This window comes from Pararge aegeria, chromosome 23, assembly GCF_905163445.1.
Source record: "Pararge aegeria chromosome 23, ilParAegt1.1, whole genome shotgun sequence".
Lineage (NCBI taxonomy): Eukaryota > Metazoa > Arthropoda > Insecta > Lepidoptera > Nymphalidae > Pararge > Pararge aegeria.
In genome coordinates, this window is record NC_053202.1 from 5,146,625 (window position 1) to 5,160,083 (window position 13,459).

Sequence of the window (13,459 nt, forward strand, 5' to 3'; positions counted from 1 at the left end):
GAGCTTATGACTCGACGATGCTTTAAAGTTTCCAACTTGCAGGTAAGTTACACCTACAAAACTCACCTCAGTACGTAGGTACATATTGTTTATCACCGCATAATCATAAGTGAACGAACTGCCTTATCAAACTCATTTGTCATCTCAGTGTCCTATCTTTGTCTCGCTTACGCATATAAACAAAACGGGATGCGAGAGCGGGAGGCAATTAAAAAATTCCATCACGTAGTATGGTGCTAGCCAAAACAGTGGATGCGTTAGTGGTCGCTGACCTTAACTGAAAGTACCTAACTAAGAAACCTACAATATCATCTCAAGCCTAATTAATGTCTGATGTCCCTCTGGCGCAGACATCTAAGGTTTTAAGTGCAGCACCCAACACGCTGCTTTATAGCTTGGCAGGCTTTAACGTATCACATTATTGTGATAAAAACCCTTTACAATTATTAATTGTAAAGTCAAAATCTCCTGAGGATGCTCCGGTTTTGGAGCGAACCGTGCGTAGCAGGTACATTGCTGTACAAAGATCTGTTTGGTGTGGAATATAGCAAATTAAGCTTTATTTTCATAATGATAAATGCCGCCTTATTACGATCTCCGAGAGAGGTGAAGAGAGTCAGTTTTCAAAATTTGGGTTCTGACAGAAAAACCAAATGCTCACTAAATTTTTGCCCGACCCGGAAGGCGAGAATCCAACCTCAGCATCCGTAGTTTTTACAACTAGACCAACGCGGTAGTTCCGATGGCTTAGGGTCCGTTCACACAGACCGGCTCGGAGAGGAGAGCAGATTTTTATCACGTTGGAAACAGTGTTTTGAGTGATTGTAGTAAAGTTTATTTTTGCATTTGCACCTTTTTTGTCATTAAAAATGCCTGAACGCGCTTCGTGTGAAGTAATAAAAGGAGCCGACCGGCTCCGCTTGCGTGCTCTTTCTCGCTCGCGCAGCCGATCGGCTCTGATTGCGTGCTCTTTCTCGCTTGCGCAGCCTGTCGGCTCCGATTGCGTGCTCTTTCTCGCTCGCGCAGCCGATGGGCTCCGATTGCGTGCTCTTTCTCTATCGCGTAGCCGATCGGCTCCGATTGCGTGCCCGCTGCGGCCGCGCCGACCGCCATTTTGATAGCAACATTTGAACGTAATAGTTGTGCGTACTTGTACGAAAAGATGAATGATGAAAAATTAATAATACTCGTGTCAAAATATGAGTGTTTATTTGACATAACCAAGCCATCATATAGCGATCGGATAATGAAAGACAATGCATGGGAGGAAATTAGCAAATGTCTCGGAATAAGTGGTAAGTAAGGTTTTCATTGTTTTACACCTACCCCCAGATACTCAAACGAATTTTAAAGCAAGGGCTTCTTAAACTCGTGCTGCAACGTGTTAGATTCAAAGTCAAAATAGGAATAACATGAGTTTAAATGCGCCCTTACTTTAAAAACTCGTTTGAGTATCTGATCGTTAGAATATACTTATGTAGTAGACAATTTTTATTAAATATAACTTAAGAAACTCGCGTAGCCACTTGATCTTGCCAATCTAAAGCACCACTTGATGAAAAATAATCCTTAAATTTATTCCTTGTGGTTAGAACTGCGTCGCTATTAGAACTGTTTTCATTATTATTGTCTGTTATTGCTGTTAATAAATTTATATTGCTGTGAAATTCATTCTCTTGTCCTGGCGTCCGATTTTCTATTAAAAAATTATGTAAACATGTAGTTGCTAATATAATTAAATCACAGTACTTCGGCTGAATTTTCATTCGTTTTTGATAAATTTCAAATCTTTGAGTTAGCATTCCAAATGCACATTCTACGACTTTTCTTGCCCTGCTTAAACGCAGATTAAATACTTTTTTTGATAATTCTGTTCTTGCTTGTTCTCTTGGATACGGCCGCAATATATTATTGCTCAAAGGAAATGCCTCGTCTCCTATAAAAACATGTGGTAAGCTTTCAGTGGTACTAGGTAGAGGTTTATTTGGGGGCAGCTTTAACTTATTGGTGTTGAGTTTTTTCCAAAATTTTGAATTCTGTAAAATTCCGCCGTCGCTATTTTTACCATATGATCCGACATCAACAATTAAAAAACTGTATTTCGCGTCGACCACAGCTAGTAACACTGTACTGAAAAAGTTTTTATAATTATAGTATAAGCTTCCACTATTATCTGGTGCCTGTATATTGACATGCTTTCCGTCTATAGCGCCCAAACAGTTAGGAAAATTCCAAATATTAAAGAAATCACGTGAAACCTTTTCCCACATTTCTTCATCTGGCATCTGCATAACTATGGGCATCAAAACATCACAAATTACTCTGATTGTCTCATGAATAATTGAATGAACTGTAGAAATTCCCATTCGAAAATTAAATGACAAGTTTTTGAAACTGCAACCAGTGATGAGGAATCTGTAAAAATAAAACAAACACACAAAATAGAAATATAAGACTGCCGTACCAAAACGAACTATAAAATAAAAAAGAGTTATGTTATTAATTTTTCATTTCTGTTCTTTCCAGTGACGCAGTGCCAGGATCGTTGGAAGAAACTGCGAGATAACTTCAGAAAAGCCTATTATAACCGAAAAGGCAAGAGTGGCGATGGTGCAACTACGTCCAAATTGATAAAATTTGAAAAAGAACTTTCTTTTATAATACCATTTTTTCGCAATCGAAACCAAATATCTAATGTAACATTATCATCGGATGATTCAGAGCCTGGCACACCAATACCACCACCATCGACATCATCTAAACGTTCTGACCATTCTGAAGTTGAATCGCTTGCAAGTACTTCTGGCTCGAAAAAGAGACCACGCTTAAGCAAAGATGTTGCTACGGTTTTCGAAGAGTATCTTGAAGAAAAAAGAAATACTACACCCCGTGACAAGGCATTACGTAATTTTTTTTTGTCTATGTCAGATACAGTGGAAACATTCCCAAAAGAAGTCCAAGCACGAATTAAAAGGCGCGTGTTTAACATTGTTAATGAAGCTGAATTAAGTCTGTATGAAAATAGTACAGATTTGAATTATTCTTTGTCTATAAATTCACCGCCATCGACTAATCAATCTACTTACCTAGTGTCAAACGAAACCTATATTCCTCAAAACTATCCAGATCAGACTACTTACGGGTACAATACCAGCACACAAAATACAAAATAATAAACAATCAAAAACAATAATAATTATAATAATAATAATTAAACACACACAAATCTGTACTATTTAATTACATTTCATTAACGTAAATAATGCTTAATAAATGGAGGGCTGTGATTTTGTGATCTATTTAGATGTTTGTGTTATTTAACATGATTAGCATAAGTAATTTACATTTCATTAACGTAAACAATGCTTAATAAATGGAGGGCTGTGATTTTGTGATCTAAATAACATGATTAGTATAAATAATTGTTTTTTATTTACCTTAAAGTTACCGTTAACCTTTCTTCGGCTGTAATGGTGCAACGATAATTTGTAGTCTTTTTTGTTATATGTACTCTTAACAAATCTGTCAATTTCAAAAATTGCCAATATTCCATACGATAATACTCATAAAATTTTAGGCTATCTCTCTTCAATTCCTCGAAAATGGTGTGAAACTCCCCATGGATTAGTCTGTTTTTCCAAATATGTTTTACCCATATTTGTTTCCGCTTGCGCTTACGTTTCCTATGTTCTATTTCAAGTAATCTTGCTAACAAATATATTTCTTCGTCGGAGCTATCTAAATCCATGTTTCGAAAAGCACACGTTAACACACCGAAAACAAAACTTAGACTGCGCGGAATACTGGCACTGCCTTTGTAGTGTATCCACCCGACTCCGAGCGCATCCGACCGGCTCCGAGCACATCCAACCGCACCCGCTTTCAGATCTCTTCCAGCCGGTCGATGTGAAATAGTTGGCGGCTCCGCTCCGGCCAATTCCAAGCGTATACGACCCGGTCTGTGTGAAAAGAAAAAAGCAGGCCGATGCTCTCCGAGCCGGTCTGTGTGAACGGACCCTTAAGGTACGTCCAAGTTACGAAGGAAAAATAAAATCCAATATCGAACCTCTATATAAAAATAACTTCCGCTCTTTTTATTAATAGAGATTTTAAAAATACGCACGCGGTTGATAGCGAGGCTTAAATTGTAAAGATATTATGATATCTACCAAAAATGCCAACATATAATAAACAATACGTAAAACTGGAGTTCGTACGCGTTTTTTCCAGTATTAAAAAATTAACGGAAACCGTTAGTTTTGCCGGGAAAAAGTATAGTCTAAATTCCTCTGGATCTGGATGCAAGGTGTCTCTATACAAAATTTTGCCAATATCATATCAGCTGCGAGGCAGTGCAAAGTAACTAAGGCTATATTTTTGAACGCCCCAGGTGCTTTTGGGGATATAAATTATCCTTCGTCTATCATTATATATACAACGTGTAACAGAATTACGAAATAATTTCGAAGGATGCATAAGTAAATTTCATGAGGAATCACCCTGAATGCAAAAGAAGCAAATTTATTTTTCCATATAAATGAATTTAAATCATTATAAGTGTTTACTTATGACAACCCTATTTAAGATAAAAGACCGACACGCGCACAGTACCTACATTACGCGACGCGTACGTAACTGTATCTGATTTTGAAATACTATTAGGTTTTCGGTGTCAGAGCTAAGCCTCACAGACAGTATATAATTTTCCTCAAAAGCCTGTAAAGCATAAATTCGATTTTCATTTACACGTTGTATATATGTTTAAATATATAGCTTACATCCTGACATCCTGGATATATAATTTATATATATCCACGCTTACATATAAACTTTAAGATCAGTACAGTGATTGATCGTAGGCACATATAAAGAGAGCCAATTGATAGTTATACAGTAGTAAAGCTATTTGTGAGAGAGCTGGTCCGGGGAAGTATTCCACTGCAAGTCCAGCTGTTCCACTGCTAGCCCTTGACTGCTATCTCACCTGGTGGTAAGTTATGATGCAGTCTAAAATGGTAGCGGGCTAACCTGTTAGGGAGTATGGTAGTCATACCTCAGTTTCTACACGACATCGCACCGGAACACTAAATCGCTTAGCAGCAAGTCTTTGTCGGTATGTTGGTAACTAAATTCAAAATTTCTTTATTCATGTATGCCTATCACAGGCACTTATGAAGCGTTCATACATAAATGTTTACATAATTGTAAGGGGATGGTGATAACTTCGTTCGCCAACTTAAACCTAAAGCTACGAGGGTTCCAAACGCGCCCTGGTCTAAGAAGAGCCCACAACAAACTAGCCACGGCCAAAGCCTTCCACCATGCCAGAGCAGAGAAAATTCAGACATTATAAATTCCTAAATTGCACCCCGGAAGTTCCTACTTAATTCACAGAGCTCGCCGTTGCGCCATTGAGGTCATCTTTATTACTGCCTCTACGCATTGCGAAGGCGTGGTTGCCGGTGTAATTACCGGCGCATGAGGCTTAACACCTATGCCTCAGTTTGATGGACACACAGTGGCGTGCACTCAGTGGCGTACATAGAGGGTATGCACAGGGTATGCAGATAATATAAAATGAAGAATATCTCCAGGTCGAGCTATAAAACACCTAAGGATAGGCATTGTCACAGTTATAAAAAGCCTACTCTCAAGTATTTATAACTCATACTGAAGATTTTATTTAATTTTATAACATCTGCATACCCTGTGCATACCCTCTATGCACGCCACTGCGTGCACTTCATATATGCACAAAAGCACTGCTTACCCTAAAATTGATATTAAACTCTAGGAAGATTTTTGAATGAATGAATGAATACACTTTTATTGTACACCACATAAACATAACAAATTATAAGTAAAAAAAATGTAACAAAAAGTATACAATTTGGCGGCCTTATCGCTACATAGCGATCTCTTCCAGGCAACCAAAGGCGTTAAACACAGCTCAAGAAGAAAGGTAGGTGGTACATTTAAATAAACATGCATAAACCTATATATACAAATATAATATATACATATAACCAACTTACAATAAAATATATAGATAGTGATAATAATTAATATATAACTTTATAATTAATATCAATAATAAATATATATATACAATATTGTCAAACCACAAATAAAACAGAAGGGCATGTTAAAGATCCGCAGATTCAGACATAAAATGATATTTGACAAGTTTTTTAAAAATGGTAATAGACTGTGCCTCTCGGATTTCAAGAGGCAAGGCATTCCAAAGCTATATATTTTTGTCATTTATGCAATTTTCCTGATGTATGCATACCCTGGTAAGAAATCTGGATTTCTTACCAGGGTATGCACGCCACTGTGGACACAGGGTGGGATGTTGTAGGATGAGTCCCTTGCATTCCCTGCTAAGTATTGCTCTGTTTATAGGCCCCTCGCAGGAGGCACCCTCGGGTCTACGTCTCCCACTCTCCCCCCGATGACGTCGAGCACTTTTTCTTTTTTTTTTTTACGTGGGGACTCCTCATGGATACCAACACACCCGGGGAGGTGCAATGGTTATGTCGGACTAAACCCCACGGTGTTCAAACACGTCGCCTGGTGACTGGGTTACGGGAACGCTTTCGCACACGACCGCGAATGTCGTCGAATTCTCATGGCGAGCTTTCGCGCTCGCCCCACTCCCCCGGTGACGCCGTAGCAACCCCTCACGTGGTTAGCGGCAAGTGTCCATCCGAAAATCGAAATCGTTTATAGGCGATGGTTTTGCACTTACCATCTGCTTGATCCGTCACCAATCACTAGAAGAAAAAAAAATAGGTAGGTTTGGTTGAACAAACAAACAGACATGTGTCTCTGTTCGTTTGTGTCGCACTTATAATATTAGTATGGATACCGATATATAGGAGATATGATAGTGTTAGCTAAGCGGTAATTAAAACGAGTTACAGCAATAAATTTGAGTTAATATTATCTAATCACTGAGAATAAGGCGGTGGGCTATATAAATTAATTTAAATTTTACTAAAATTAACTTCTACGTCAAGGGACCATGAAGACGATTGTCTTCATTTTGGCAATATCCGTTGCTGCTGTTGCTTGTAAGTTAAATAATGTAATAAAAACGATAATTTTATATACAAATAACAATAATATACAATAAAAATACAAATACAATAATAATATAACGGAAGTAAATAAATAAACGTTCATGGTTAAAAAGTTAAACTCAAGATATATAATAATATATAATACATGGACGACCCTCGGTTGATATGATGATGGTATTTTAATCAACGAAAACAAGATGGTTCTTAAGTTATTATTACAACTGTAATCATTACGAGCCTTTAACAGCGGTTAGTGTAATTTTGTCAATAATTTCGTAATATTGTTCTCTTATGTGTTTTCCAGTCCCGAGTACTAATTTTCTGAATTATATTCAGATACACTTTGTTCTTTTGAACCTAGCTATTTTATTTAGTATCGAAATAAATGGTTTTTAAAAAGTAAATATTAAAAAAAACTAAATTGTTTAACAAAAAAATTTGTTTAAAACCCAAAACTCACAAAAACGATCAAAAGTAAATAAATAAATATTCATAATTAAAAATTTAGAAGATATAAGTTTACACTTCCTTTTATTACAAAATCAATAGATATATAGTAATAAGTATGTGTTGAGGTATTGGATCTCGATATTAAAGTTGTTAAACAAATGATAACCCTTATTAGAAAAAAAAAAAAAATTCGAGTCCGTTCCAATTCAGAAGCTTAAAGAAATATACCATCGCAGCGTTTAACAGTTTCGGGGAGGTTGCATCTCCCAGTCGCACTCCTCGCAGGTAGAATGATATGGCGGCATTTTTGTTCAAGACTTGGACGTGCCGGCAGTCATTTTTGAATCTCTTAAGTGACTTTATCACGGCCCAGGTTTCCACCGAATCAAAGGCTTTCTCATAGTCTTGAAGTAGCTGTGGACATATATGTCGGAGAACCGATGGACAAATGGGTTTCAAGTCGCTATAATGGCGATCCCGCGCTAGTCGACTAGAGTAGTAACAGTGGTAGACCCCAACTTTGTTAACAGAATACATCAAACGCTAGAGACCGTATCTAAGACTTCTACAAACGAACTACGCCCAGCAGTGAACGCGTATTGGTTGAGATGATGATGATGCTGTAATCCACGATAACCGAACGAATCTGTGCGTTTTAATTTATAACTTTTTTATTCATTACTAGCATTTACTTAGATTTTGTTAACCAATTCGAGATTTCCTTTTCTGAAAGTAATTTTTTTTATTGGACATAGGCAATGTCTTTATCTGTGCTCTTTGTGAAGTGTATTCATAATAAAATGTTGATCTTATTTTCAATATAGACTGTTTAACAATGTAGCTACGGAATGCTTTTCGTAATGTGTTCGGTGGCATACGCGCGCTCACAACAGTGAGTAGAATAGAGTCGTTCCGTTTTCCGTGACGGTATATTTCCATATGCCGACTGTACTCTCTTTGTGAAGTGTATTCATAACATTTTATTATGAATACACTTCACAAAGAGCACAGATACCGTCAAGGTGCGCCAATAAATGTTTACCATCAAAACAATTCTTGAAACGACGCGTGGTTTGATGCAGTATTTACGGCTCCCCACTTATTGTAATTTTTGATACATTTCAGCACTCCCACGGCAGCAGGAGCGGATAGTTGGGGGATCAGTAGTCGCGATCAACTCGTACCCGTTCGCCGTGTCCCTTCAGCTTACTCGGAACAATGTCAACTTTAACCACCAGTGCGGCGGCACCATCCTCAACAACAGAGCTATGTTCTCGGCAGCTCACTGCTGGGTGTAAGTCAGCAGCTTTTATTTATTTGATACCAATTCAAGTCGAACGTTGTTAAACATAATTCATAAATTAAAAAACCCCGACGTTTAATATATAGTACACTAGCTGTTGCCCGCGACTTCGTCTGCGTTTGATTTTGTTTTTAAAGTATTCAGTATCGCTAAGCCTTAAATGAGTATAGTAGTATATATATATATAACATGTGACTGTCAATTAATTAAAGACAAATAATTTGCAATAAAATAAAATTGCGACTATAATTAAAGATCTAAGCTATCCTATCTCTTAAGTTGGACCAGAATGCTCACGGTGTGCCAATTTAATTTAAAATCGGTTAAGTAGTTTAGGAGTCCATCGCGGACAAACATCGTGACAGGAGATTTATATATATTAAGATTATTTTACTATTCTAGCACTTTCATTTCGATATCAATATTGAGAGAGTAGTGAAAAAAATTCAATTCGCTATTTTGTAGGGGCGGCCATCTTTTTTTGTTATTATATTCTACTAGTCAAGCCCTTTTATTTTATACCCATGTTGAGGGAGTTGGGAAAAATATGTATTGTGGATATACATTTTGTGGACCGACTTTCGTCATACGTAGCTACTGATTCACCTTTCAAACAATGAATGACACCGATCGCAGATTATACCACCATCGACAGACACTCACACACACCCTAGATTTTGTGTTTTTGTTGTTTGAAAGGTTAGCTGTATCTAACCGTGCGTGCCGGGATTTGAACTCAGTCAAAATAGAAGCCGAAATCCTAGCCACTAGGCTATCACCGTTTATCTCTCTAATATTCTTAATCCATATTAATTTTTGTTATATATTACGGCGATTTAGATAATACCAAGGTCAGGTGTATAAATTTTTATTTTAAGCCCACTTCAAAAACAGATGGAGACAATAAATAGTTTGTTATTTTTGGCGATTGATTAAGATTTGACGGAGAAATAGAAAAACTAAAATTTCCATCATATACTAACACGGTATGTATGCTCGTGTATATAAGTTAGGTTAGGTTAGGTTCGGAGACTCCGGAGGTTTCGGAGAGAGTGATATCCTTCTAACCGAAAAGGGTTATGAGTTTAATGTAACTGCCGCACCCCTAACAGATTATCTCGTTACCAATACTTATTAGCCAGGAGCTAACTTGTGAGGTCTTAAAAAAAAAAGTACCTCTGACGTCACTCTAATATGCATTCTCTTTGTTACAGGACCAATCCTGTTGCAAACAGATATCGTGTCCGCTCCGGCTCAACCAATAGAGGCAGCGGTGGTTGGTCGCACAACGTGGTCCAACTCTTCGGTCACCCGCAGTACAACAATAGGAACCACGACAATGACGTTGGTGTTGTCAGAGTATCACCGGCCTTCCAGATTGGTGCTGCCACTGTGCGTGTTGGAGCCATGGCTGGACCCAATCTCGTTGTACCCGACAACGCAAACGTTATTGCTCTCGGTTGGGGATTAACGAGTGTAAGTTTCTGTAACAGACTACCACAGACAATATGGAAAAAATACTTCTTTCTGATATAATCGTCATTATCAATTCATTACCACCCCACTACAGGCCACGGGTCCTCAGGTTCGGGCTCAGATAGTCTAAACCCGACAACGCAAAAGTTATTGTTCTCGGACGGAGATTGGCAAGCGTAAGATTTTGGAGCAGTCCTTGATTATTACTTTCAAAGCCCTCTACCAGTCTGTGAATGTCTCAACAAGGGTTGAGCCGTTCCAACAATTAATCTCAGCAAACAGACGGATAGCAAAATAACTAAACCAGCTAACGATACTGAGATTATATTATAGCAAATAAAGTTTTTGTACCAAGTAGATGGACCTACATTCTTACATCAAAAATGGCCATAACAGAATACAATTTGTTGCACTCAGTGTTTTAGATCTATTCATTTACCAAATGGCCACAATAATTAAAACAAGCAATTCTTGTTAGCTAGAATTTTCTTATAAGTATCGCATCATGCTACTTTTGTGTTTAGGTATAGATATATATATAATTCATCTTGCTTTTCATTGGCAAAGACCTTTCAGCTCATTCAGCCGAATGTTCTATGGGTTTTCATTCCATTTTAAATGAGCTGTTTGCTGCAAATATCCTTACTAATATTATTAATGTAAAAGTGTTATGTGTTTGTCCTTACTTAATAAGCGGGCCACTCCGCTCTCATCTCTCACAAAACAGAAAAATTCTAACGATTGTTAAACTTTAAAATGATGTTGGAAAAGAACAATCTGCTGAGTTTCTTGCCAGCTCTTCTCAGTGGAATCTGCCTTCCGAACTGGTGGTAGAGTCACTACAAACAGACTGACTTGACGTTTCAAAAGTGCTTATTAATTAGGCCTACTTGAAATAAATGAATTTTGAATGAGTGAATGAATATACTTCTATTGCACACCACAAAAAGTACATAGAAAAAAAAAGTATTACAAAACAACGTATACAATTTGACGGCCTTATCGCTTCATAGCGTTTTCATCCAGGCAAACAATGGCGAAGATAAAAAACAGGCACAGAAAATAGTTAGGTGGTGCATATATACATATAATACATAAAAAACAAAATTTGTAACTAAAGACTTAATAAGTAACTACAATTAAAATATATAATATATAAAAATGATATATTAAAAATAATATAATAAATTAAATATAAAACAAAATAAATAAAATAAATAATTATCCTCAAATAAAAATAATAAGAAATAAAAAATAGAGAAGAAGGAAGCAGTGGTGAAACTTATTGGCTTATTTTTTTATTTTTTTTTTATTATTTTTTTTTTGTTTAATTCTGTTTCAGACTAATGGAGCCGGCTCAGAACAACTACGTCACGTCGGAATTCGGACGGTCAATCAAGCTAGATGCAACGCTGACTTTGGAGGTTAGGCAACATATGAAAATAATATGTACCGGGCTTTTTATATGTAGAATGTAGTTTTTTCGAAAGATTAAGCAGATAACCCACGTGATTGTAAGTGGCCAGAAATTTCTTAAAAAGGGAGAAACTCTTCGCAGAGATTTGACGAACACGTCTCGCAAAGCGCTACACTATGTCCATTTACCTGAGCCCTGCGCCTCGATGACGTGTAGCCTCATGTGCTTGCAATTGGATGGAATTAAAGACCCTTTAGACCGGAACTTGGAACTTCGCTACTACTGAACTACTATTTTACTGCTTTTATCTTATTGTTAGTTTTGTCTGAGTGATTTTTGGGTTTTTTTTGACTTCCGCTGAGTATAACTGCTTCCCCAATTTACAGGTATTATCACTGCAAACATGCTGTGTGCCACCTGGCCAGGTGGTGGTAGAGGCACGTGCTTCGGCGACTCTGGTACCGGTCTCGTCTGGAACAACGTGGTGGTGGGCATAAGCAGTTTCATTGGCTGGGACGGATGCGGGTCTGCGCGCTGGCCTTCCGTCTTCGCAAGAGTTTCCCGATACAATGCCTGGATACGAAACCATGCTTAACCATTCAAGTAAAAACAAAACAGCACGAAAAAAAAATATGTATACTACTATATTAAACTATTCAATAAGAGAGTAACCAAATTTTTTTTTGTTCACTCAACGTTCATTAATTTCTTTGTAATTAGAGAAACAGTATAAAAATTATTGTGCACCGACAGTGTGCATTATAATCCCTACTAATATTATAAATGTGAATGTAAGTTTGTTTGTTACGCTTTCACGCAAAAACTACTTAACCGATTCTCATGAAACTGTCTACACATATTCTTGGAAGTAATATAGGATACTTTTTATCTCGACATTAAGCTCGGTTCCTTTGGGAGAGGGGATGAGTGTTTGACTATTTAACACCATAACTCCGACAAATTATAACCCATTTAAATTATTATTTTTGTACTATAGAGGTTATAATATGTGTTTAATTTTGCCGCAACTGTGGTTGGAGATAGAGGACAGAACTGCTCAGCGGACAGCAGCAAACCCCTCATTTAAGGTTTAGCGATACTGAATACTTTAATTTTTTTTAGATCTACAACTAAATTTAATGCCACAACAATAACAAAATCAAACCCAGACGAAGTCGCGGGCAACAGCTAGTTTGCTTGTTTTCAATAAATACCTATTACTAGGGCCACATTAAATATAATTTTTGAACTCGTTGGCGAAGCGGTGAGTTACTGTTTTTTTAAGTGGAAGGTTCGATCCTAAGCAGAGGCAACTAGATTTTTTATAATTTCTGAATGACGCGGGTATGGTTTTTGGGTAAAAACATTACCACCTTAGAATGCACCAGATTGCAGTCAAGGATTCAACTTGTATAAAAAAAAAGATATTTAAATCTTTGGTTACAAACCGGCCGTAGCTCTAGCTGGGTTAAAGGTAGACCCTATAAAAAAAATGCTGTAATAAATGCACTAGACTCTCCTCACCCTCTCCCTAAACCCTCTTAATAATCTTCATCATCATATCAACCCATTACCGGCCCGCTACAGGGTCTTCTCCCAGAATGAAGTGAATGATACTGAGAGGCCGTAGTCCACCACGCTGGCCCAGTGCGGATTGATGGAGTACGATTGGGGTGTCCAGCTCTACTCGGGTAGGCATGTAAACGCCATGAGTTGAAAATGCTAAAG

At 37.4% G+C, this 13,459-nt stretch overlaps 3 protein-coding genes across 4 annotated transcripts; 2 read left to right on the plus strand and 1 right to left on the minus strand.

Moving 5' to 3' along the window:
* The first annotated feature begins 805 nt into the window (after positions 1 to 805).
* On the plus strand, positions 806 to 3,317 carry LOC120634291. The gene is made up of 2 exons (XM_039904782.1): positions 806 to 1,295; positions 2,527 to 3,317. Exons 1-2 carry the CDS (start codon positions 1,163 to 1,165, stop codon positions 3,171 to 3,173), a joined length of 780 nt encoding a protein of 259 aa, XP_039760716.1. The 5' UTR covers positions 806 to 1,162; the 3' UTR covers positions 3,174 to 3,317.
* LOC120634290 (protein ANTAGONIST OF LIKE HETEROCHROMATIN PROTEIN 1-like) lies at positions 1,381 to 4,011 on the minus strand. 2 transcript variants are annotated; one of them, XM_039904780.1, is made up of 3 exons: positions 3,438 to 4,011; positions 2,259 to 2,415; positions 1,381 to 2,130 (listed from the first exon to the last, which is right to left on the minus strand). In XM_039904780.1, exons 1-3 carry the CDS (start codon positions 3,746 to 3,748, stop codon positions 2,080 to 2,082), a joined length of 519 nt encoding a protein of 172 aa, XP_039760714.1. In that variant the 5' UTR covers positions 3,749 to 4,011; the 3' UTR covers positions 1,381 to 2,079. The 2 variants fall into 2 exon arrangements, with proteins under 2 accessions (XP_039760714.1, XP_039760713.1); XM_039904779.1 differs by having other exon boundaries at positions 1,381 to 2,415.
* Positions 4,012 to 7,027: 3,016 nt separating this feature from the next.
* LOC120634080 (trypsin CFT-1-like) lies at positions 7,028 to 12,326 on the plus strand. Its single transcript, XM_039904473.1, has 5 exons — positions 7,028 to 7,076; positions 8,661 to 8,829; positions 10,053 to 10,314; positions 11,657 to 11,738; positions 12,118 to 12,326. Exons 1-5 carry the CDS (start codon positions 7,028 to 7,030, stop codon positions 12,324 to 12,326), a joined length of 771 nt encoding a protein of 256 aa, XP_039760407.1.
* Positions 12,327 to 13,459: the final 1,133 nt, after the last annotated feature.